The sequence below is a fragment of the Aquarana catesbeiana genome, linkage group LG13 (genome assembly GCF_042186555.1).
Source record: "Aquarana catesbeiana isolate 2022-GZ linkage group LG13, ASM4218655v1, whole genome shotgun sequence".
Lineage (NCBI taxonomy): Eukaryota > Metazoa > Chordata > Amphibia > Anura > Ranidae > Aquarana > Aquarana catesbeiana.
Window position 1 is genome coordinate 132397098 of NC_133336.1, and position 26702 is coordinate 132423799.

The 26702-nt window shown below is 43.0% G+C and overlaps 1 protein-coding gene across 2 annotated transcripts in view; it reads left to right on the plus strand.

Annotated features, from left to right (window-relative positions):
• The window catches only part of KNL1 (kinetochore scaffold 1), a 318489-nt gene that overhangs the window by 252347 nt on the left and 39440 nt on the right, over positions 1-26702 (plus strand). For both annotated transcript variants that reach the window (XM_073609599.1, XM_073609600.1), the window contains one exon: positions 9974-10042. In XM_073609599.1, the coding sequence (XP_073465700.1) occupies positions 9974-10042 (69 nt within the window). The remainder of the gene's footprint in view (positions 1-9973; positions 10043-26702) is intronic.

Sequence of the window (26702 nt, forward strand, 5' to 3'; positions counted from 1 at the left end):
TAGTAAGAGCAGTCAAGACCTATCTGGAAGCAACTGCTCAAATTCGCAAAACGGATGTTTTGTTTGTGCTGCCAGAGGGTCCCAATAGAGGACAGGCAGTGTCAAAAGCTACCATTTCTAAATGGATTCGACAATTGATTATTCAAGCTTACGGTTTGAAACAGAAGATTCCTCTGTTTCAGATCAAGGCACATTCCACAAGGGCTATTGGTGCTTCTTGGGCAGTGCATCACCAGGCCTCTATGGCTCAAATCTGCAAGGCCGCAACCTGGTCTTCAGTCCATACATTCACCAGATTTTATCAGGTGGATGTGAGAAGGCATGAGGATATCGCCTTTGGGCGTAGTGTGCTGCAGACAGCGATACAGGGTCCTCAGGTCTGATTGCACCCTACTTGGTTGTGCCCCCCCCCTCAGGTGGCATTGCTCTAGGACATCCCATCAGTTATTACTGAGGCTCTGTGTCCCGTGATGTTCGAGAAAGAAAATAGGATTTTTTATAACCGCTTACCTGTAAAATCCTTTTCTTTCGATGGACATCACGGGACACAGAGGTCCCGCCCCTCTTCTAATACACTTATATTGCTTTGCTACAAAACTGAGGTATCCCTGTGAGGGGAGGGATTATATAGGGGGTTGAACTTCCTGGTTAGGGTGTGCCAGTGTCCAATCACCTAGTGATACCTATATCAGTTATTACTAAGGCTCTGTGTCCCCTGATGTCCATCGAAAGAAAAGGATTTTACAGGTAAGCTGTTATAAAAAATCCTATTTTTTAAGTCTGTTTCTAATTCTATCCTCAGTTAGCCATGAGGGTGCTTCCTGTGACGTGACAGGAGGATAAACATTGCAGTTTTGGTTACTGAAGCCCCCCGTTTACCTCGTGAAGACTGAGGAGAATAATAAATTCAATACCTTCGCCATGTCACCATTCTTGGTAACCAGGTTCCCTTCATCATTCTTTATGGGACCAATATGATCTGACCTCCCTTTCTTGCTATTTATATACTTATATAATTTCTTGATTTTTTTTTTTTTTTTTTTTTAACTCTCCTCCGCTATGTGCCTTTCGTGTTCTATCTTAGCTGCCCTGATTGCACCCTTACATTTCTTGTTGTATTCTTTGTAAAGTTGGAATGCTGGTGATGATTCCTCAGCCTTGTATTATTTGAAGGCCTTCACCTTTTGCTTTTATATGCATTTTTCCGTTGGAGTTAAGCCACCCAGGACTTTAATTGGATCTTTTAAATTTATTTCCATTGGGAAGCTCTGGCTAATACCCTTATTTAATATGCTCTTAAAGCATACCCATTTTTCCTCCGTGTTCTTTGTTCCTGAGATTTTATCCCATTTAGTATCTTTTAGCAAGCATCGTAGTTTAGGGAAGTTGACTCTTTTGAGATTCAGTGTCTATGTATTCCCCTTATGTTTCCTATTTGTGTGATTTATACTGAAACTAATTGACCTGTAAATTGCTTCGTATTTCCACATCCATGATCAGGTCTGTATTGTTGGTAATCAGTAGCTCTAGTAACGCTGTTTCTTGTGGGTGCATTTATCATCTGACCCATGAAATTGTCCTGCAAGACATTTAGGAAATGGCGCGCTTTAGATGAATGCACTGTTCCTTCCGCCCTGTCTGGATAATTAAAATTCCCCATTCTCAGACAAGTGAGGAAGTGCATAAAAAAATAGCCACGTCCGTAAATTATTGAAGACACTTTCCACCCTTGGCGCTAATCCAAATTGTGATAGGAGGTCCGCCTTCCCCTCCTCCCTCTGGTTAGGGGACCTATAGTATGCGCCCAATATTCCTTTCCCCTTAGTTTCCTCCCTTTTGTAGCTCTACCCATAAGGATTCCAACTCCTTCCTTAATCCATTAGTGATGTCGTCTCTCACGTTTACTTGTACATCATTTTTGATATACCGGCATACCCCTCCCCCTTTTTTACCCTCTATCCCTGCGATATAGGGAATACCCTTGAATGGTTGCCAGCCAATAGTGAGAGCTGTTGAACCAAGTCTCTGAAATTCCTACAAAATCTAAATCCTCATCATACAACAGTAGCTCTAGTTCTCCCATCTTGTCCGCCAGACTCCTGGCATTGGTGAACATGCCATGTAGTTTAGACCGGACGCATACTATCTCCTTATTGGGTGTTCTGGGGTTGCAAATAGGACTTACTGTACTTACCTCGTGTTTAGTTGCTTTAGTCAAATTACCACTAATGCCCCCAATACTACCCTCTGGAATTTGTTCCGTGCTGACTATCTCTACCTCTGGACACCCCCCTCACCCCATTGCCTAGTTTAAAAGCCCCTCTAACTTGTCGGCCATCCTAACTCCCAGCCGATCTGCACCTTCCCCATGAAGCCTAAGGGACGTCAAGCCGCTCTGAGTTCTGTTAAGTCCTTTCTTGGACTACTAATTCTTCTATGGGCCTGTTAGCATTTGCTGTGTTGCCCACCTTTATTTGTACTGCTTTTGGCCAATCTCCTGGTCTAGATCGGGGGTCTCCAAACTATGGCCCTCCAGTTGTAAAGGAACTAAAATTCCCATCATGCCTAGTCATGTATGTGAGTTTTACAATGCCTCATGGGACGTGTAGTTCCACAACAGCTGGAGGGCCGTAGTGTGGAGATCCCTGATCTAAATTAAACAACCCATGTCCATTACTTATTATCCATTGCTGACAAAACTAATGCATGTTATACAAGTGCCCAATCTTCTGAATGTAACAGCATAACCTATGTTATAGACTAAAGATCCTGTGTCCTGGGGGCGTGGTCGAACTGGCGGCCTGAGTAGATGTGTCCGAGCGGAGCTCCGCTCCCACCCGCCTTTAATCATCCGAAAACTGGGGGTATGTCCTGTTGTTCACCCCTGCAGACACCCGGGGACGATAGGGCATGAGAAGGGGCAAATCTGGTTCGGGAAGGAAAGGTGGACTGGCACATAAAGCATCCCCACAGCCCGCTGTAGGCCGTGTGCACACGGCGTCCCAAACCAGCATGGCGGATCCAGCGACGGCGGAGGAGGATCGCGATCTCCGGATGCCAAACGACTCTGGCGGCAAAAATTGACACCCTACAAATGGATTTTGGGCTAATGCGGAGAGACGTGGATAAGATGCGGGGACGGATGGGGCGGCTGAGCGCAGAGAGGGGGACGAGAAGGACTCCATCCGGGATCACAGAGCATCCATCCATACCCTGCAAGTCAAGGTGAAGGCCCTAGAATCCAGAGCGGAGGACAGCGAGAACAAGAGCCGGAGGAATAACTTGAGGGTCGTGGGGCTGCCAGGGGGTGCTGAAGGTCAGGACGCCACGGCCTTCATGGAGCACTTACTCCGCACCCTCCTCCCACAGGCCCAGTTCTCCCCACAGAATGCCACCTGTGCGGGGCAAGCCTGGAGCCCCTCCACGCACCTTCATATTCAGGCTACTGAACTTCCGGGACAGTGACCTGGCACTTCGTGAAGCCCGCAAAGTTGGGGAACTACGCCTTGATAATGCAAAACTTATGCTGTTCCCGGATTATTCCATTGACACACAGAGGCTCAGGAGAACCTTTGATCATGTCAAAGCACAGCTCTGTACCAAAGGGATGAAATATAGCATGTTGTTCCCAGCCCGGCTCCGTATGGTTGATGGAGAGACTACCCGCTAGTTCACCGGAGGACGCCTCACAGTGGCTGGACGGCCTTCCCCAGGCCCAGTAACCGCATGTATAACCTGTTTACTACTTCCAGCCTGGATGGGCTTTTTTCTCCCTCTCTTTGCCCCCCCCCCCCCCCAATTCATTCTGCTCTGACACACTGAGTGAATCTCAGCCACTTGACATCTCCCCTGCTGGCTGAGAGAGACCTTCACTTGTTTCACCGTGTGACAAGGGCCTGACCTCAGGATTCCATGATGGAACATTTGGCCACTGATTCGCTTATAGCACCCCTGTAGCAGATAATACATCATTCTCCGGGTCATGCCCAGGAGAGACGTTCTTGGGTGGGCAGTGGGCCCCTTGTCACTGACGCAGGTGTTTTTTGTTTTTTTGTTTTTCTTTCATGCTGTGCATAATGAAGGGGCTGTGGAGGGATTTGTGCTCTTATGCCCCGTACACACGGTCGGACTTTGTTCGGACATTCCGACAACAAAAATCTAGGATTTTTTCTCACGGATGTTGGCTCAAACTTGTCTTGCATACACACGCTCACACAAAGTTGTCGGAAAATCTGATCGCGGTGACGTAAAATACGTACGTCGGGACTATAAACGAGGCAGTGGCCAATAGCTTTCACCTCTTTATTTATTCTGAGCATGCGTGGCACTTTGTCCGTCGGATTTGTGTACACACGATCGGAATTTCCGACAACGGATTTTGTTGTCGGAAAATTTTATATCCTGCTCTCAAACTTTGTCGGAAAATCCGATGGAAAATGTGTGATGGAGCCTACACACGGTCGGAATTTCCGACAACAAGGTCCTATCACACATTTTCCGTCGGAAAATCCGACCATGTGTACGGGGCATTAGAACTGACAAAAACATAATTTTTCTTTTCTTCTAAGGATACCAATTGTTGAACGTTCTAAGTGTGTGCCCCTAGCTAGTACTGGGTGTTTTTTTATTTATTTTTTTTTCTATGTACACATAATCTTCTGTACTATGCTATAGGCGTGGGGGCGGAGGCCTCCGGTCTTGTGTGAACTTGCAGTCTGCCTGTGTTTTGGAGGGCTGCCTGCTTCTCCATTAGCCCCCATAGGAGACTTTCCTACAGTTTGATGGGTTTGGTTATGGGTGTAGGCACTCCGAGTTCCCCAACGGACGTGCGGGGTGGAGAGGGGTGGGTTTTTCAGTTTTGGTTGTTTTTTTCCTTTTTGTTATTGTTTTTTCCAGTTTGACAATGGCATATGCAGTGGTTTCTCTTGGTCGTCTTTTTCAGCCCCCGGCTTATCTGAGGACTGGATGACCAATACACCACAAGTAGATGGTTCTATATTGGGGGTGTGCGCCCTATTCTGGGTCAGTTCTATCGATGTCCCCCTTATAATGACTTGCAGGTACTACAAATATGGCTCCTTTGAGAATTATTTCCTGGAATGTAAGGGGACTAAATGATAAAGTCAAGAGGTCCCTGGTTATGACATATCTGAAGAAATATAGCCCACATATTTGTATTTTGCAGGAGACACACTTAGTGGGTAGCAAGGTCCTTGGCCTCAAAAAAACGTGGGTGGGACACTATTATCATTCCACTTATTCTGGATATGCTAGGGGGGTTAGTGTGCTAATCCATAAGACCTTGTCCTACACCCTACTCAATGTTAGAACTGACCTGGGGGGCAGGTATATCCTGCTGTGATAGATACTGTTGAACTGTTGCTTCTGGGTTTGTACATACCCCCCCCCGGCCTCTATATCTCTCCTCAAATATTTGACTCTTATCCTGGCTACATACACTACAGACGACCTCATTATAGCCGGTGATTTTAATATGGCCCCAAATCCATCGCTGGACAGGTTGTCTCTGGGATTGGGTTCTGACTCCCCCCTTAACAAATGGGCATCTCTCTACGGCTTGACGGACGTTTGGAGGTGGCGGTTTCCGACTGACAGAGCCTATACTTGCCAATCTGCTTCCTACCGCACATTATCCAGGATAGACCTAGTGTATGTCAGTGAGGGATTGCTTTCCTGAGTACAAGAGGTAACTATACTCCCCAGGGGCATATTGGATCATGCCCCCATGCTTCTTACCCTCCAAACTCAAACTCCCCCTTCAGAGAGAATATGGAGACTGTCCCGCTATTGGATTTCCGAGGAAACTATAGAAGCTGAAATGGCTAAACACATATGATTTTTGAATATCCTATGCGAACTGATCGGTGTTACATACTAGATGGGATGCCTTTAAGGCGTACATCCGGGGTTGCTACCAATCCTCAATCTCTCATGCAAGATACAACGCCAAAGTTTCCATTGAAGAAGCTGAGGCTAAGGCACAGGCCCTCGAATCCCAATATGTTCAGAATCAAAATCCAATTACCCTACTCGATTTGCAGGCCGCTTACCGCGAAGTGATGCTTTTGCGAGTAGCAGGGGCCAAAAAAACAACAGACACAGTGCATCTTTGAGCAGGGGGAAAAGACAGGACACTTGTTTGCATGGCTGGCAAAAGAACAACCAACAACTACTATTGCCCGTATTAAAACTGCGGATGGGACCCTGGTTAATGACCCGGTGGCCATCAACACATGTTTTGCATCATATTATGGCTCCCTCTAGACTACACAGAGAAGGAGCTGGACTCCTTCCTTGATCAACTTACCTTCCCTACTCTTAGTGAGGAGGCCCGAAATCACTTGGACAGGAATATCACTGTAAAAGAGGTAAAACAATCCCTAGGTGAGCTCCAGGCAGGGAAAACCCCGGGAGTGGATGCCCCCCCCCCCGAGTTTTATAGACAATACGGGTAGCAGTTGACACCCGGATTACATGAGATGATCGTGGGGACCTTGGAGGACACCACTCTCCCGATTTCTATGGCGGAAGCAATTATCGTGGTCATTTCTAAACCAGGTAAGGACCCCGAACTTTGCACCTCCTACCGCCCCATCTCCCTATTTAATGCAGACACCAAAATTCTTACTAAGATCCTAGCTAGAAGACTTAATGACGTCATACTCACCCTAATACACGAGGACCAAGCAGGCTTCATGCCAGGCAAGGGGACAGATATAAATCTTCGCAGGCTATATACGGTCATGGGTGCCAAGGGTTACCTTACCGAGTTCGACGCAGTGGCCTCCCTAAATGCTGAAAAAGCATTTTGACTCTGTGGAATGGAACTATCTGTGGGAGGTCCTGCGTCGATTTGGTCTCGGTCCTAAATTTTATATCCTGGGTACAGGCTCTTTATAAATCACCACAGCCAGAGTTCGCACGGGGATGACAATATCACCACCTTTCTATTTGCAAATAGGCACTAGACAGGGATGCCCACTCTCACCTGCCCTCTTCGCCTTGGCCATAGAGCCGATGGCAATCCTTCTCCGGTCTTCCCCCTTGGTTAGCGGTATTTTGATAGGTTCAGTGCAGGAAAAAATATCCCTATACGCGGACGACACCCTGTTGTATCTGAGGAACACCTCTGAATCCTTGGGGGCAGCTCTGTCACTCATCAACACCTTTGGTGAATTCTCTGGCGTCTGCATTAACTGGAGTAAATCAGTGATTTTTGCACTATATCCAGGGGAAGCCTCGATAACAGCAAATACATCCCTGAAGAAGGCCTCACAATTTAGGTATTTAGGGGTTGAGATACATAGGGACTTGACACGATTTGTCCCTCTTAATCTGACCCCGATAGTGTCCCTCCTGACTCAGAGATGCACTGCCTGGAAAACACTGCCCCTGACCCCAGTGGGCAGGATCAACCTGGTCAAGATGTCCATACTGCCTAAATTCTTGTATATCTTTAGACAAACACTGGTACATATCCCAAAATTTTTTTAAAAACTTGACACCTTGATTAATGCGTTTATTTGGAATGGTAGCATACCTAGAATAGCTAAATCCACCCTACAGCTGCCTCTCTTGTTGGGGGGGCTTGCCCTACCCTGTTTTCTCAAATATTACTGGGCTGCGGTACTGGTCACTCTACGCTGGTGGCTGTCGGAGGAACCGGCAAATCCTGCCTCCACTTTAGAGGCGGCTTTGATCGGCTCCTACTCAGAGCTGAGGAATTTAATTCACCTGGGACCTAGATCTAACCCTAACATTACCTCTTCGATGAAGACCACTCAGTTTGGGAAATTGTCAGAGGCAAGGCCCTGAAGTCTGACAGCTGGTCCCCCCGCACTCCGTTATGGGGGAACCCGCGGTTGCCACACTTCCAAACCATACCGGACCCAGTGATATGGGCCCGTCATGGAATTGCTACGTTGGCGGACATAATGTCCCCGAATGGCCGGTTCTCATTTGACGCCTTAAAGCAACAAAAAGGGCTGTCCAATCGCATGTTTTTTAGATACTTGCAACTTTGGCACGCCTACCGCTCCCAGTTCTCTACGCCACCGGTGTTGGGAATCACTGGGGTTGAGCGAGGAAGGGGAGGGAAAAATCTTGTCCACTTTATACTCGGTTCTGACGGGTCTGAACACCTCCAAGGTCTGTTGTTCTTGGTCTGGCGGGGAGATATACCCTCGCTGGTTGATGACTGGGAAGAGGGCATCCAGCAATACCTCCCTCTGGTGATATCTGCTAGAGATAGATTTATTCAACTAAAATTTTTACATAGAGCCTACTTCTCCCCACAGCGTCTGGCAAAAATATACCCTACCAATAACTCAATTTGTGCCAAATGTACGTCGGAGGAGTTCCTTCTTTCATGTGGTTTGGTCCTGTTGGTATATACAGACGTTCTGGAGAGGGGTGGTTAACACAATAAATCTAGTTAGCAAATTAAAAGTCCCATGCGACCCGATACTGCTGTTACTTGGAATTGTGGACACACTAGAAGCTCCCCAAGCCAAGAAATTGTTTGTGTTCTATGCAGCATTGTACGCCAGGAAGGCGATTCTGCTGCATTGGAAGGGATCTACCCCTCCAACGACACACTTCTGGAAAAACCTCATCAATAAGGCCCTCCCGTTATACAAGTTAACCTACCTGGGCCGTAATTGTCCTAAAAAGTTTGCCAAAATATGGGACCCTTGGGTTTGCAAGGAACAGCTGGCCCTAGAGTAGGGAATAGAATTTAAGGGTCATCACCTTTTATACCTTGTGGCTGCAACTGTGGGGGCATTCAGCCATATATGCCAAAACACTGATATATTGAAACTACCCTGCTCTCTCCAAGACTTCACTGGAACGAGGACTAACCCCCCCCCCCAAAGCCAGGGCCTTCCTGGGGACAACACCCCCTGCAACTCCTTTTTATCGGACCCCATATGGGTAACCAATGAAGACTGAGTTTTCTACCTGTGGATTCCTATTGACAGACCCTACTAAGGATGGTAGTATGGACATTTTAGGCTTTTCGACCTGTGTAACTGTGGGTGAAGCTGCTTCCCAAGACAGGATGGTAATGTTGTAAATGTGGTACAACCCGATTGATACCACCTTTCTCTATCCCCCTCGCTCCCCCCTCACACATCTTCTCCTGCTAGTTGCCTGAGAGAATTGTCAATGGATATGTAACGTCTACATCAATATCTATATATGCTGTATAATATGACCACTGTCTAATGTCTTTAACTGTTTTTATTTTTCTGTTTTATTGAAAATAAAAAATTTTGTTTTAAAAAAAAAAAAAGATCCTGTGTCCTGTACCATACTGCAAAAAGGGATTTAAGGCCCCTTTTCACACTGGTGCCTCCGTAAAGCAGAGTTTGCTTGCACAGCAGGTATCTCCCCACTGAGCAGCCAGATGACAGGTCCGTGTCTGCTCTGTTATGCAGAGCAGACCTGGACACAGTCCAAATCTCCTGTATGAGGCAATCAAATGGAAATGGACCGCTTGTCCATTTCCATCCAATCCGCCAGACAGGTGGTCCATAGGACCACCATCCGTCTGTTTTTAGGCGGACAGGATCGGATGGTGGCGGGTGTCAGAAGACATGTGTCTGCTGACATCCGCGGCTCCATAAAAGACTGGAGGGCCCAATCAGGTGTGTGAAAAAGGGTCTAACAGGTAAGCGAAAATTTTATTTTTTATGTAAACCTGCACAATTTATAATAACTTTTGCAATTAGACCAGTGCAAACACCCAAACCTGATTTGGTTATGTTTAAAGTGATTTTTTTATGTCTTTGAAATGTATGGTGCATCAGTGACAAATGTATGAAACATTATGGGCTCACCTATGAATGTGGTTGTTTATCTGATCTGTCCTGAAACTAAGCTAAAGAATATGGTTCAGAACAGAGTTATAATCTCACTTGTGATAATATAATTTTATGTGCTTTAACAGATGGCGAAAAATGTAATAACCAGCTCTGCAGGAGAATTTCTAGGATAATTTTAATGTCTCAGCTAAACGGTGAGTATAACCTTTCTTAGTTTATTACAATATATTCCCTTTTTGCCTATTGAAGGACACAGGAAATCTTTACCTTTTGGGCTATATTCCACCTTCAGGAGCATTGGACACTGGCAAACGAACTGTAGGCCAGCCCAGGATAATACCACCTACTACCAGTTAGTGCAACTGTACTAGGAGAATGGACTGGTTTTATTTAGGTCAACTTTTTTGCTAGTTTTTTTATTATTTTTTTCAATTGAGACGCTACTCTACATTGCCGCTGGAGCTTTGCCTTTTACTGCAGCTTTCTAGACTGGTCATTCTCAACCTGGTTTTGGGCAAACCTGATCCGAGGTGTGTGGGTATAGCCTGTAAATAGCCTTTGGGCACTGTGATGCCTGTTGGGTTCTTTCCAGACTAGGTTTTGGAAAAGTTAGCTGTAGAGCGCACCGCCTACCGTCCATTTCTCACCTGCTACCAGCTGTCAGGGCTTCGTCAGTACCAAAGTCCTTGCCTTGTACCCAAAATCTATATGTTGCTTTACCAAAACAGTACTGCTCTGATTTTACACATGGGAGCGGAGAAGGGAGAATTGGAAAGTCTGCTGTACCAGATGGCTCCACCTCACATTCTACAAAATGGTTTGTGGGCTGCTTACTGCACCCCTTCCGAAGGTGCAAACATCTGTAGCCTGGAACTATGTTATCCTCTGGTTTTAAAGCCCGTTTTGGCTTTGAAGTCCTCTTTGGTGTAGGTTTGGCTGGGCCCCCTCCCCTTTTGGCTGTGGTTACCAGTCGTGCAAGATCTTATGACCCAAATTACCCAGTTATTTGCTGGCCATCATCAGAGGCTGCAAATGTGCTTTCATGCCCTCCACTGCAGATTCTGTATCTGAATTGCCCTCGACCTCTGAGCCATCTGCTGCAAAGACATTCTGAATTTCAACAGGAATTCAAACTGATGAGCTTGCCCCTGAAAAGTGTCAGTCTAGTGCTATTGCCCCTAAATTAACAGGTACTGTTTTAACTCTTCATGATGCAATGCGTACCACTCTAAAATTGGGGAATCTCCCTGCTCTTTCTTTCTACCAGTGCGGTTTTTAAGCGTTTTATCACTAAAAAAAAACTCTGAGCAGAGTGGAAACATCCTGACAGTATTTGTCCCCCTAAACAATTAGTAGGCTTGTATCCTTTTTTTTTTTTTTCCCCTCAAACCGTAAAGCCTTGTTTCTTTTTAGTGAGGATTTTGTGCAGAAGTTTTCGGTTCCCACTGTGCATCCAGCAGCGTTCTGCTGTACAGGGTGCTTACTGTTCCAGAAGTAGCGCTTGCCGTTATCAATGCAGTTGTAAACCCTTTCTAGGGCTCTGTTCTCGCTGGCAGTTCCTGTCTTTCATCAGATCCTGGCTGTGATCTTGCTTTGTTATACCCTGTTTGACTCGTCAAAATTCCTTAAAAAGAGAACTAATCCATGCCCTGGTTGATGCATTGATAAAAGAATCTGTGAAGCACATGGCTGTAGTGTTAAATCTCACCCCTGATGGTTTGCTCCTGTCATTTTATACACATGTCATATGTCAATTCATATGCATTGGGAACTTATGCTGAAGTGAGAAAACATGCGTGTGGGGCAGCGCCACTTGGGAACAGCAGCTGATATGATTAAGGACATTACTGCTGGTAAGATCACCTATCTTCAATGAAGGATACATAAGGAACAGACTAAGGCTGCATCTGCATGTGCATTTAGTCATGCTGCAAATTCCAGTTGCAAGAATCTGTGGCTGTCAGCACTATCGAGGATTCTGATTCTGCCATTTTAAACCTGTTTCAGAGACCATTGGCCTCTCATGATGTTCTTGAATAAGACCTTTGTGCAGGGGGTCTCCATTGTAGTTTTTTTTCTAGGTTGGTAAGACTGCCACCTGGTCATCTTCTCACATATTTTCAAAGTTTTACTAGGTAAACATTGTGCCCTCATGCTTTGAGTACAAGGTCCTTCCAGCAAATCTTTGAGCTGCAGCAAGCTCCAACTCCTGTGTTCTTATTCTTGTTGGCATTTATTTGCCGTGTTGCCAACATTTCAGATGGACTGCTTTTGAATTTCCCAAAGGTGTAAGACTTCCTTTGTCCCTCAATGAACGAGAAAGGAAAATAGGATTTTTGTACATTTAGTGAAATCTTTTTCTTGAAGTCCTTTGAGGAACACAGTTCCCATCCCTCTGGGTTAATGATCATGCTCTTTGTACTGCTTTGGTACAAAACAGAGGCATGCTATTGGTAGTAGAGAGGGGCTATGCTGGGTTTGTCTACAATTTTTTTTTGCCAGTGTCCAGTCCTTCTGTACTCATCAGTTTAACTTGAAAGTTAAACTTCCTGTATCCCTCAAACTCCCATCAAAAGGGTTTTACAATAAGTACTACCTGCTACAAAAGATTCTGGCTGAAATATTTTATTGGATTAGCAAAAAAGGAGTTATGCCTCAGGTCACTTCTTATTGCAAGTACTGAACAACTTGACACAGTTTCAGCATATAAATCCAGTGAATTCCATATAACTGAAATTTTAACACTCTGAGCAATTTGAGGTTTTCAGATTGATTCATATGTCTATACAAAAATTATTCTGACATGACACATTCAATTAATATCCAGGAGCTTTTGCACTTTTATCTGGAAATTTTGCTGTCAGAATTTGTAAGTACGCTTCGGTTGCTAATTAGGGTTACCAAATACATTATAACTGTTTGATTTTGCTTAAGAAATACAAAGCAAAATGTTCTTTTACATCCAGTATGGTTTAATCAGCTTCACCCAGAATATTCCCCTCATATGCTTAGTTAAAGATTTTAGGTACAGTTTAAATAATGAATTAAAGCTGGGTTCCACCCAAAAGTGGAAGCTCCACTTATCTGCCCCCCTCCAGTGCCACAATTGGCACCTTTCGGCAAGGTACGTCTGAAGTCTGGCCTCCTCCCAGTTTCCCTTACCGGCTATGGCAGCGGCAGCACCCGAGAGCCCTTTGAAACATCGGCTGGGGTGCCGACATCACTGGATTCCTGGACAGGTAATTGTCCTATTATTAAAAGACAGCAGCTACCGTATGTGCAGCTGCTGACTTTAAATTTCGTGCGGGGCAGAAAAGGCCTAAGTATAGGTAAAATAAACAAACATCAGCACAAGGGACATAATTTAAGTCATTTGGATGTGTCTCTTGTGCTGATTCCTGTTAGTAGAAATCCTCCTTAGTCAATATTTTCGCCCCACCACTATAATCTTCTAGTGCAACAGAGGTTAATAGAACTATGGGACTTTCCCAGATTCTTATCAAGAGATCTCGACTTTGCCCGCCCTTACCTCCCAGCTGCTCCATTCATAGAAGTGGTACAACAGCTGAATAAAACCGTATAGAAAAATGGGGGACGAGAGGATGATTGGCCCCACCACTCCATTCATAAATCCTTTTTCATCCATGGAAGTTGTAGTCCAGGTTCTATGAATGGAGCAACTGGGCAGAAAGTAGACATAACTGGGCTTTTTTTTGATGAGAGCTTGTGACAGCCCTTTATCTCTATTAGCCTTTCTTACACCTGAAGATTTGTGGGCAGTGTTAACTTTGACATCAATTTTCAGTTTGCTTTTAGTCAGTCTTTTGACTAAAATGCCATTTACGTTTTAGTCTTACTTTATTCAACTAAAATCTCCAGTACATTTTAGTCAACTAAAATCTAAGGAGTTTAGTTAAATTGTAAAGCATTACATGGTTACATAGTAGGTGAGGTTGAAAAAAGACACAAGTTCATCAAGTCCAACCTATGTGTGTGATTATATGCCCGTATTACATCATATATCCCTGTATGTTGCAGTCGTTCAGGTGCATATCTAATAGTTTTTTTTAAACTATCGATGCTCCCCACTAAGACCACCATCTGTGGAAGGGAATTCCACATCCTTGCCACTCTTACAGTAAAGAACCCTCCACGTAGTTTAAGGTAAACCTCTTTTCTAATTTTTTTGTTTTTTTTGGCCACGTGTCTTGTTAAACTCCCTTCCGTGAAAAAGTTTTATCCCTTTTGTGGGGTCACCAGTATGGTATTCATGAATTGAAATCATATCCCCTCTCAAGCGTCTCTTCTCCAGAGAGAAGTTCAGTGCTCGCAACCTTTCCTTTATAACTAATATCCTCCAGACCCTTTATTAGCTTAGTTGCCCTTTGTATTCGCTCCATTTCCAGTACATCCTTCCTGAGGACTGGTACCCAGAACTGGACAGCATACTCTATGTGCAGCCAGACCAGAGTCTTCTAGAGCAGGAGAATTATCGTCTTATCTCTGGAGTTGATCCCCTTTTTAATGCATGTCAATATTCTGTTTGCTTTGTTAGCAGCAGCTTGGCATTGCATGCCATTGCTGAGCCTATCATCAACTAGGACCCCCAGTTCCTTTTCCATTCTAGATTCCCCCAAAGTTTCTCCCCCCAGTGTATAGATTGCATTCAAATTTTTGCCACCCAAATGCATTACCCTTATTTTGTACAGTAAACGTTTATGGGGAACTGTGTCAAATGCTTTTGCAAAATCCAGATACACCACGTCTAAGGGCCTTCCTTCATCTAAATGGTAACTCGCCTCCTCATAGAAGGTTAATAGATTGGTTTGGCAAGAACGATTCTTAATGAATCCATGCTGATTACTGCTGATACCGTTCTCCTTACTAAAATCTTGTATATAGTCCCTTATCCCCTCCAAGAGCTTGCATACTATTGATGTTAAGAAAAAACACAGTAGGTCCTTAAAGAGGCGTTCCCATTTAAAAAAAAAAAATTAAAAGTCAGCAGCTACAAATACTGCAGCTGCTGACTTTTAATAATCGGACACTAACCTGTCCCAGGGTCCAACGATGTGGGGGATCAAAGCCCCCCTCGTCTCCCCCTCTGTTCGGCACCGGCATTGCAACTGTGGGCGCCCGGCTGTGGCTTCACAGCCGGGCACCCACTGCGCATGTGCGAGCGGCGCCGTGATTGGCCACTCAGTCATCTGGGACCTGTAATGTGTCCCAGATGATTGACAAGAGGGAGGGGGCAGAGCTGAGCCCTTCCTGCGCCGAGGAGAAGTGATGTCACCAGCCCAGGCATTGAAGGAGGCAGACTACGAGGGACCCCCTAGCAACAGTCATTTAAAGGCGAGTTAAAAAAAAAATTTCCTTTTCTTTTTTTTTTTTTTTTTTGCGCTAAAACTGACACACATTAAAAGACATGAAGTGGGTACCGTTACCGCCAGTAAACATAACAGTAGTAAGTACAGTATATGGTTTATTCAAGTAAAATTGTTTACATGCATAGATAACACCAACAGTTGCCAAAAAAAGATATATAAAACAAGAAATATTGGTACATGGATGTAATAACAGTCATAGTACACGGGCATCATACTACCCGACTAGTTTCGCGAGATCCAGCTCGCTCTTCAGGGGTGGATTTGTGTAACATTGTACCTAAGATAAAAAAAAGTATATAGTTGGCAAAATGGCACAGTATTAGTTATACAGGCACAGGGTAGGAGGGGTTATGGATCCCCATACTCACCACTGAGCTTGACCATGGCTACAGGTGTGCGGCTCCAAGATAGCGGCAGCAGGTGCCTCACCAGAGAGCTGAGGGGGCAAAGTCAGATGGGACCCCACCAGGGGCCAAATGGCGAGCAGGCATGGCATAGGTGTAGTGATGTAACCCTAGAGACCTCGTTAGTTCACAAAGAGTGTAGGCTGTAAACATAAGTATGTTTGTAAGGCATCTAAAGTAATAAAGTAGAATCAATAAGTACTAGCATGAAAATATATATGCATGAAATGAGAGGCCTGGACCCAAGGATGGTAGGGAACATGAAGATGGTAGGAAACATAGGGTAACAGAGGAATACTAACAGGTGCAAAGATAGAAAAGAAAATGAAATGAAAGAGGTGAAGTGTGATTGTGTAATAGTAGGGTAGTGATGTATCCCTAAAAACCTAATTAGTCCATAAAGATTATAGGCTATAAACATGAGTATGTTTGTCAGGCATCTAAAGTAGTAAAATCAATGAGTATTCGCATACAGATATGTGTATATATATAAGTAAAAGGCCTGGGCCACGGATGGTAGGGACAAGGAGATGGTGGAAAACATAGGATAGCAGAGGGATACTAACAAGTGACAAGATGAAAAAGACAGAGAGGAAAGAGGGGTGGATTGTGATAGTGTAGTGAGATGTGTGATATCAAATAAATAGAAATGAATAAGTAATTAAAGCTATGTATGAGGTATGCCTAAAGGTAACAAGTATCAAAAGGTGAAGATGGTAAATACCTGAGTGTGGTGAATATCTTGAATATAAGAGTAATGAGACACAGCAGGCAACCTCCACAGCTGTGTGTGTCCTCAATGAAGAGTGAAATTAAAATGCAAGCCATGCCTGACCTCCAATTTAACCCCGGGAGAGCCCAGGAGGCTCCGCCCCCAACACCATGTGTGGATGGCTGACATGTGAGCACAGGAGGCGCCCACTGTCATAGGGAGGCACTAGTCGGGTAGTATGATGCCCGTGTACTATGACTGTTATTACATCCATGTACCAATATTTCTTGTTTTATATATCTTTTTTTTGGCAACTGTTGGTGTTATCTATGCATGTAAACAATTTTACTTGAATAAACCATATACTGTATTTACTACTGTTATGTTTACTGGCGGTAACGGTACCCACTTCATTTAAAGTCCCAGGGCGAATCCTTTGTTTTACTATATGTTATAGGAATGGAAGTGTGTTACTGGGGACACCAGACCTTTCTCTTTTTTTCTTCACATTAAAAGACATTGTCATGTCATGATGATCTATCAGAAAACAGCTAGAACCCAGTGCAGCTGCTAGCTCCTGGACAAAAGTAGGCAAAAAAAATGGACAAAAAATGCAGCTCTCGTTAGGACCAGCAATAAAGGGTTTGTTATAAGTGGAGTGAACAGTCAAGTTCATTTATTGGATGCACATATAAAATTAAACAGCTGGCAATAAAAAGATAAAATCAAACTGATTGAAAACAGATCATTGTCAGAAGGAGTACTTCAATTCTGACAATGATCTGTTTTCAATCAGTTTGATTTTATCTTTTTATTGCCAGCTGTTGTTTTTTAATTTTATGTGCGTCCAATAAATGAACTTGACTGTTCACTCTACTTATAACAAACCTTTTATTGCTGGTCCCATTGAGCGCTGCATTTTTGTCCATTCTATTGTTGTTAGGCTAACTGGTCTGTAATTCACATTCACTCTAATCACCTGGTACCATTTCAGTCAGTAGACTTTTCAGTCAGTAAAAATTAGGAACAATGGTCTGTCAATTACTTGATTGAGTTCCCTCGGATGCAAGCCATCTGGTCCCGGTAATTTACCAATGTTAAGTTTCCCAAGTCTAATTTTAATTCTGTCCTCTGTTGACCACAGAGGTGCTTCCTGTGATGTGTCATAGTGATAAACACTGCAGTTTTGGTTACTGAAGCCCCCCGATTCCCTCGTGAAGACTGAGAAGAATAAATTCAATACCTTTGCCATCTCCCCATCCTTTGTAACCAGATGTCCTTCCTCATTCTTTATGGAGTCAATATGGTCTGTCCTCCCTTTTTTACTGTTTACATACTTAAAGAATTTTTGGGGAGTTTTATTTTTTACTCTCCTTCGCTATGTGTCTTTCGTGTTCTATCTTAGCCGCCCTAATTGCACCCTTACATTTCTTGTTGCATTTTATATAAAGTCTGAATGCTGATGATGATCCCCCAACCTTGTATTTTTTGAAGGCCTTCTCCTTTGCTTTTATATGCATTTTTACATTGGAGTTAAGCCATCCTGGACTTTTGTTCTCTCTTGTAAATTTATTACCCAATGGGATGCATTGGCTAATGTCCTTATTTAATATGATCTTAAAGCAAACCCAGCTCTCCTCTGTGTTCTTTGTTCCTAAGATTTTATCCCAATTCATGCCTTCTAACAAGGTTCGTAGTTTAGGGAAGTTGGTTCTTTTGAAATTCAGTGTCTTTGTATTCCCCTTATGTTTCCTATTTGTGTGATTTATACTGAAGCTGATTGACCTGTGATCGCTGTTTCCCTAAATTGCCCCGTATGTCCACATCCGTGATCAGGTCTGTATTGTTGGTAATCAGTAGATCCAGTAACTCTTTATTTCTAGTTGGTGCGTTTAACATCTGAACCATGAAATTGTCCTGCAAGACATTTAGGAACTGGCGAGCCTTAGATGAATGCGTGGTTCCCTCCGCCCAGTCTGTCTGGATAATTTAAATCCCCCATTATGATAACACTTCCCATCCTTGCTGCTAATCCAACTTGATGGGAGATCTGTCCCCCCTCCTCCCTCGGGTTAGGGGGTCTATAGCATACTCCCAGTAATATTTTCCCCTTAGCTTCATCCCTTTAGAGCTCTACCCATAAGGATTCCACCTCCTCCCTAGCTCCCTTAGTGATGGTATCTCTCACATTCACTTGTACATTATTCTTTATATATAGACATACTCCTCCCCATTTTTTACCCTCTATCCCTGCAATAAAGGGCATACCCTTGAATGGTTGCCAGCCAATCATGAGATCTGTTGAACCAGGTCTCTGAAATTCCCACAAAATCCAAATCCTCCTTGTACAACAGTATCTGTAGTTCACCCATCTTGTCCACCAGGCTCCTGGCATTGGTGAACATGCCACGAAGTTTAGACCGGTCGCATACTATCCTCTTATTGGGGGTTCCGAGGTTTCAACTAGGACTTGTTACTATATTTACCTTGGGTTTATGTGCTTTAGTCAACCTACCTCTAATGCCCTCAATACTACCCTCTGGAATATGTTCCGCGCTGACTATCTCTACCTCTGGGCCCTCCCCCCTTATTTAAGCATTTCTCTATAATTGCCAAATTCATTCTATTATTCTGGAGTAAAAATCGAATCGCATGTTATTTATGGTATTAAGCTATGAACATGCACTACAGACACAGATTTAGCTGATATAGAACATCTTTATAAATGAAACCTAGTTTCATAAACAAAAATATTGCTTTTTGACAAACCGAAGTGCAACTTTAACCACTTGTCCACTGGGCACTTAAACCCCCTTCCTAACCAGGCCAATTTTCAGCTTTCAGTGCTCTTACACTTTGAATGACAATTACTCAGTCATGCAACACTGTACCCATATGAAATTTTTGTCCCTTTTTTCACACAAATGGCGCTTTCTTTTGGTGGTATTTAATCACCAATGGGCTTTTGTTAAAAAAAAAAAAAATTTTGTTTTGTTATAAAATTTTGCAAATTAGTAAATCTTCATAAATGTTGGCCAAAATTTATACTGCTATATATCTTTGGTAAAAAATAATCCAAATCGGTGCATATTATTTGGTCTTTGTGAAAGTTAGAGTCTACAAGCTATGGCGCCAATCATTGAGTATTGATCACACCTGATGTACCATCTCTTTTCTTGACACTAACAAGCCAGGAAAGTACTAATATCTCCCCCCCCAAATTGACCCCTTTTTGGAAAGTAGACAGTCCAATGTATTCTAGTAAGAGGCATGGTGAGTTTTTTTGTAAAGTATAATAAGTGCAGCGCTAAGGTTGCAAAAAAAGGGAAGGTGATAATATTATATGTGATATAAACATATAAGTGACATAATCGCATAGAATTTTATATGTGATACAAACATGTAAGTGGCATAATAGCACAAACTCCAATCATAATAAATGTGAATAAATTATATAGTGTGCTGATGTAGTGACTGCACTACACGCAAAAGTCCACATTAAGCTGAATGATGAAATACGGTCCAATTAGGTTTGTGATCCAATGCACATGGGAAGAATTCCTGATATTACTGGGAACCTTGAAGTGAGGAAATAGAAGCAAACACCACCACCTTGAAAAAGGGAGGAGGCGTACCAGATGGTATTAACTTGGTGGGACGTATACCACCCAAGCCAACAAGGCTTGTTGGGTTCAAACCACCCAATGGGGGACAGCAGGTCCTGGAACTCGGTCAGTCAGTCAACCTAAAACAGTCATTGGATGTTAACTGAAGGCTTCAGGAGTTTCAAGAAACGTGGAAACTTATTGTCACAGGAAGGGTATCATGTAATAGAGAAAGGTAGCTGACATGGCATGATACCGTTTAAAAAAGTGGTGATTTTATTAAAAATACGCATTCAACACTCACATTTGGTAGAAATGTATAAAGCATGTAAAAGCATGAAGGCGATGTTCATGGAAGGTCCACCCGAAACATTTTGACTGCACAGTCATCATCTGGAGTGTGGACCCCCCCGGAAAACCTTGCTTAAATGAGAATAATGACCCCAGAGTTTGCTTGACACCGGAAGTGATCTCAAATGACATCACTTCCTGTCTCCGTGTTTAGATCTTAAATACAAATAAGTGGTTTAAACACATAAATGGATTGTATGAATATAATACTGGCAATAGCCAGTGTTTCCGAATGGCATAACGGACTGTATTCTAAATGCATCATACATTAAAATACACCCACAACAGGGAGAGACTGATCTGGAGTCTGGATTAAGGAATTGAAAGAGTCTCCTTAGGTATAAAAACTCAGTGGAGTACAATTCCTTATCTTCCAATCTCCAGGCCCACCTTGTCAAAGAGGATAAGGATCCGAAAACAAAAAAACATAAGAAATACACTAGGGATATAGGAGATTACAGGTCAGGTAAGGTTTTCAGTTGGCAAAGGCCATCTATATAAGATCCAGCTATGGAGACGAATAATAGTGGCACCACTGCCTTAGCATATCCCATTGCACCTCAGTTCCAATCCAAAAATACTATGAACAGAGATCAACATTCTGGGGAAACCTCACAACCCCAGAGAGGCCGACCTCAAAATGTCCACACCCCCAGGAATACACAAAGGGGGAGAGGACACAACTGTAATAGAAGAGGCACGTAAGGGTAATAACCCCTACCGGGATGATTACGAATATCGTGAGAGACACCTCATACCATAAGGGGTCTCCTGTTCGATCCTATGATCATTATAATAATTACCCTACATCCTCCCATTACAGCCATCCGCCTATATCCACTTACAACCGATACTCCCCACTTCGTGATTCACATCACAAAGGAGTTTACCCTTCCCCAGAGTTGAACATAATTTGACCCTTTATGGCTACCAGAGAATAAGAAAACACTGCGCTCTAATAGCAAAAATAAAATATATGTGAGCCAGCAGCTGCATACATTGTGACAAACAATAACTAGTAAATGGGAAAAAAATGCAGCGCTAAGAAGTAATAGGAAGTTAGGGTGTAGTGAAACAATTAAGTAAGAGATGCTGTACTGAACAGTAAAGCATATGTGCAAAAACCATAAGTGAAATGAACAAACACAGTATAAAGTGTCCACATATGGTAAATGGATGATTCCAAACTCAAATTATTAAGAGGAACTGGTATGGACCAAAAAATGATGTGAAACTAGAAAATAAAGTCAATGGTGCACGGTGTGGATCTGTGACTGAGTCAACAACGGGGTAAAGAACTTCCGTAGCTGTAAACCAACATCTCGATATGGGGCATCAGAATGAAAACATCAGGAAGTAAGATAAGATGGGTACTCTTACCAGATGACGTGGACTCCACTGTCATATGACATGGAGTCAATGGTGCATGGAGCCAAACCTAGGCTGGAAAACGATATCCGGAACGGTGGAACCTCTGTCTCCCTTCTTGACTTCTCTGGTGGGGTGAAGAAACATCAGGAAGGGCCGCCAACTGGATATCAGCCAATAGACCTCAAGGATGTGTTCCAAGGAGAAGCCGGGGACAGATTTGATCCAGACCCCGTGATGGAAGTAGGGCTACTGGAAGGCAGTTTCTTGCATCGGGATAATATGCAAATAAAAAATAAAAAGCTTCTGCATAGTGCAGGTAAACCAGGGATTTTTATTTCTAAAAATACCATACAAAAAATGGATAAAAGTGATCACAATTAAAATAAAATCTAAGCAGCGTAAGGAAGGGGAGATCGCCCGACGCGTTTCGACCAAGGGGGTCTTCAACAGGGGCATGAGCTTCTCCCTTCACGCTGCTCCTATATATAAATATCTAATCCAATAAGATAACCCCTATAGCCAATCACAGTGGAGCTACAAAGGTCAAGTAATCAGGAACTGGATCCTGTTGATCGCTAGACCAATCAGAATCATGAATAAAACAGCCGGTGAGTGTAGGACCCAATAGCGCAGTCTAATAATGAGACTGATGCCTGGAGACCTCCTCACCGCATGGCAAACAATAGTAGACATCACTTCCTGGTAATGCATCACTTCCTGGTCAAACAATAGTGGACATCACTTCCTGGTAATGAATCACTTCCTGGTCATGTGATGTGGTGTGAAGGGGCGGTGTCCCGGCTCCCCGACCCAATCAACAACCACCAAAAGGTGCACAGGATGGGAGAGGGTAGTCACGGAAACCGAATCTCCTCAGCTCAAGTCCCGATCACATGATCGGATCTGGTGCTGTCACATGGCTAAAAACATCAATGTGAAATTCAACAATAATAATGGCAAACACTAGATGGCAGCACTAAAGTGAAATAGTGCTAGCAAGTGGTGATAAACCAAAACAGAAAATAAACATTACTGAACAATACTAAGCAGCATTACCTAAATCGGACGCAAGATGTCCCAAATAGATCTATACCAGTACATACAAAATATACATAGCAATGAAAGAAAAAATTATAAAAATATTAACATGGCTGTTAGGTAATCTATTACAAATAATCAATATATTAAATTGAATAAATAATAAATGTAATTTCCCAATATAAGATTGGAAAATTAGAAAATAAAAACATGGAACAAATTGGTATTGTAAGGAAAAGAAATGAATGAAAAAAGACACTAATAGCGCAATAATGAATCAGCAAAAAAAAAAAAAAAAAAGTGTTTTTTCATTCATTTCTTTTCCTTACAATACCAATTTGTTCCATGTTTTTATTTTCTAATTTTCCAATCTTATATTGGGAAATTACATTTATTATTTATTCAATTTAATATATTGATTATTTGTAATAGATTACCTAACAGCCATGTTAATATTTTTATAATTTTTTCTTTCATTGCTATGTATATTTTGTATGTACTGGTATAGATCTATTTGGGACATTTTGTGTCCGATTTAGGTAATGCTGCTTAGTATTGTTCAGTAATGTTTATTTTCTGTTTTGGTTTATCACCACTTGCTAGCACTATTTCACTTTAGTGCTGCCATCTAGTGTTTGCCATTATTATTGTTGAATTTCACATTGATGTTTTTAGCCATGTGACAGCACCAGACCTGATCATGTGATCGGGACTTGAGCTGAGGAGATTCGGTTTCCGTGACTACCCTCTCCCATCCTGTGCACCTTTTGGTGGTTGTTGATTGGGTCGGGGAGCCGGGACACCGCCCCTTCACACCACATCACATGACCAGGAAGTGATTCATTACCAGGAAGTGATGTCCACTATTGTTTGACCAGGAAGTGATGCATTACCAGGAAGTGATGTCTACTATTGTTTGCCATGCGGTGGGGAGGTCTCCAGGCATCAGTCTCATTATTAGACTGCGCTATTGGGTCCTACACTCACCGGCTGTTTTATTCATGATTCTGATTGGTCTAGCGATCAACAGGATCCAGTTCCTGATTACTTGACCTTTGTAGCTCCACTGTGATTGGCTATAGGGGTTATCTTATTGGATTAGATATTTATATATAGGAGCAGCGTGAAGGGAGAAGCTCATGCCCCTGTTGAAGACCCCCTCGGTCGAAACGCGTCGGGCGATCTCCCCTTCCTTAAGCTGCTTAGATTTTATTTTAATTGTGATCACTTTTATCCATTTTTTGTATGGTATTTTTAGAAATAAAAATCCCTGGTTTACCTGCACTATGCAGAAGCTTTTTATTTTTTATTTGCATATTATCCCGATGCAAGAAACTGCCTTCCAGTAGCCCTACTTCCATCACGGGGTCTGGATCAAATCTGTCCCCGGCTTCTCCTTGGAACACATCCTTGAGGTCTATTGGCTGATATCCAGTTGGCGGCCCTTCCTGATGTTTCTTCACCCCACCAGAGAAGTCAAGAAGGGAGACAGAGGTTCCACCGTTCCGGATATCGTTTTCCAGCCTAGGTTTGGCTCCATGCACCATTGACTCCATGTCATATGACAGTGGAGTCCACGTCATCTGGTAAGAGTACCCATCTTATCTTACTTCCTGATGTTTTCATTCTGATGCCCCATATCGAGATGTTGGTTTACAGCTACGGAAGTTCTTTACCCCGTTGTTGACTCAGTCACAGATCCACATCGTGCACCATTGACTTTATTTTCTAGTTTCACATCATTTTTTGGTCCATACCAGTTCCTCTTAATAATTTGAGTTTGGAATCATCCATTTACCATATGTGGACACTTTATACTGTGTTTGTTCATTTCATTTCACTTATGGTTTTTGCACATATGCTTTACTGTTCAGTACAGCATCTCTTAATTGTTTCACTACACCCTAACTTCCTATTACTTCTTAGCGCTGCATTTTTTTCCCATTTACCCTTTATGGCTACCAACCATCCAATTCCCAATCAGAGTTTTCGCGAGGACCTTCAGGGCAGAAAAAGAGGCCCTGGTAGAAGAGAGGGTCCAGTGGAGGGAGGAGGATCCGGAAGCGAAAAACGAAAGAACATAAGCTGTCAAGGCGTTTTTAATCTAAGTAACACAACACTGTCACAGGAGGAAAAGATTGTTCTAGATAAGGGCTTAAAATTTGCCCCACCCCAGAAGCTGAATAAATTTGATACCTTTGTGGATGTCCACAAATTTTATTAGAAAGGTCAATATACAACGATATGTTACTTCTAACCCCACTAGAAATGTAGCTAGGGCGGTCACATCAGGGACCGTCCACTCAGGGTTATCCAACCCCTCCCTTTTCAATTCCCCTACTCTGCTGACCCCAGCTTTAAATATGTTTAAAGATCTTGTACATAAGATCTAGCCAAATTGCCATCCAAACGGATTTACAATCCCCTACCGAAGTCAGGCCTCAAGTCTTTGTGTGACAACAAAGACTTAGTTATTCGTCCCGCCGACAAAGGTGGGGGCATTGTACTTTTAAATAAAGCTGATTATGTGGGGGAGATGTACAACATCTTAAGTGATCATTCCACCTATAAAGATTTACCTAGTGACCTCACTAGTATATACAAAAAAGCTGACCAGTATCATTTGTAAGGGTTTTGATTCTTTGATTTTAAACCACAAAGAAAAATTTTCTTGTTCTGTTGGCCCCACGCATCCCCATCATTTATTATTTGCACAAAATCCATAAGGACCCCTTTCACCCCCCTGGACGTCCCATTATAAGTGGGATAGATTCTATTACTTCTAGAATCGGTAAATACATCGATCTTCTTTTTTTTTCTTACAACCATTAGTCAGAAAAACCCCATCCTACCTCAAGTATACCAAGGATGTGATTAATCATCCAGCCGAATTTAATTTAGAAGGTGACCTTATTATGGCCACAGCTGACGTCGCATCCTTGTATACCTGTATCCCTCATCAGAGAGGAATGGAGGCCGCACAAGAGTTTCTGAAGAGAGATATCACTCTTGCCACGCCTCAGGTTGAATTCATTCTGGAATTAGATTTTGCTACCCATCATAACTACTGGTTTGATGGATGTTTTTATTTACAGCTCAAAGGTGTGGCGATGGGAGCCAAATTCGCTCCCAGTTTGGCCAACCTTTTTTATGGCCAAGTGGGAGGAGGACGTTGTCTATGCCCTTGATCACCCACAGTTGAAACTGTAGGCCAGGTACATAGACGACATCCTCCTCCTATGGGCTGGTACTTCAGAATCATTGGAGGAATTTTTCTTGACACTCAATAACGATCACAGGATTGTTCTGACTTACCAGTCCAGTCCTTCCAAGATTAATTTTTTGGATTTAGTGATCGAAAGGTCAGAGCAACAATTTATATTGCGTACCCACTTTAAGGCTACTGACAGGAATGGGTTTATACCCATGGACAGCTGTCATCACAAGTCATGGCTGAGTTCGGTTCCTCCACTTTTAAGTGCCAAGGTAACATCTTAAGAGAGAGATTCCTCGATAAAGGATATAATCAGGCTGATGACGATAGAGATCTTGTTACGGTATTGAATACTGACCAAGCTCTACTGTTGGCGGATAAAACTCAGAGAGAGGGCGATGACAATTTCAAATGGTCATTTCTTACCGGGTTCTCAGCACAGCACAAACAGATCAAGGACATTTTTATACGGCACTGGGGAATTTTGAAGAACGATAGAGTACTTGGGCCCATTATACCTGAGAGACCCAAGGTGGTATATCGAGGTGCACCTTCACTTAAAAACAAGATTGCACCTTCTATTATCAATTCCCCCATCAGGCCTACATTCTTCCACAATTGGGTAGGATGCGAACACAACATTAGTGGACGTAGAGCCACTAAGGCATTCCATTCGACTGTAACTGGTCAAGTTTATACCATTAAACAATTCTGCACTTGTGCCACAACCAGTGTGGTATACCTATTGACTTGCCCTTGTGGGAAGCAATAT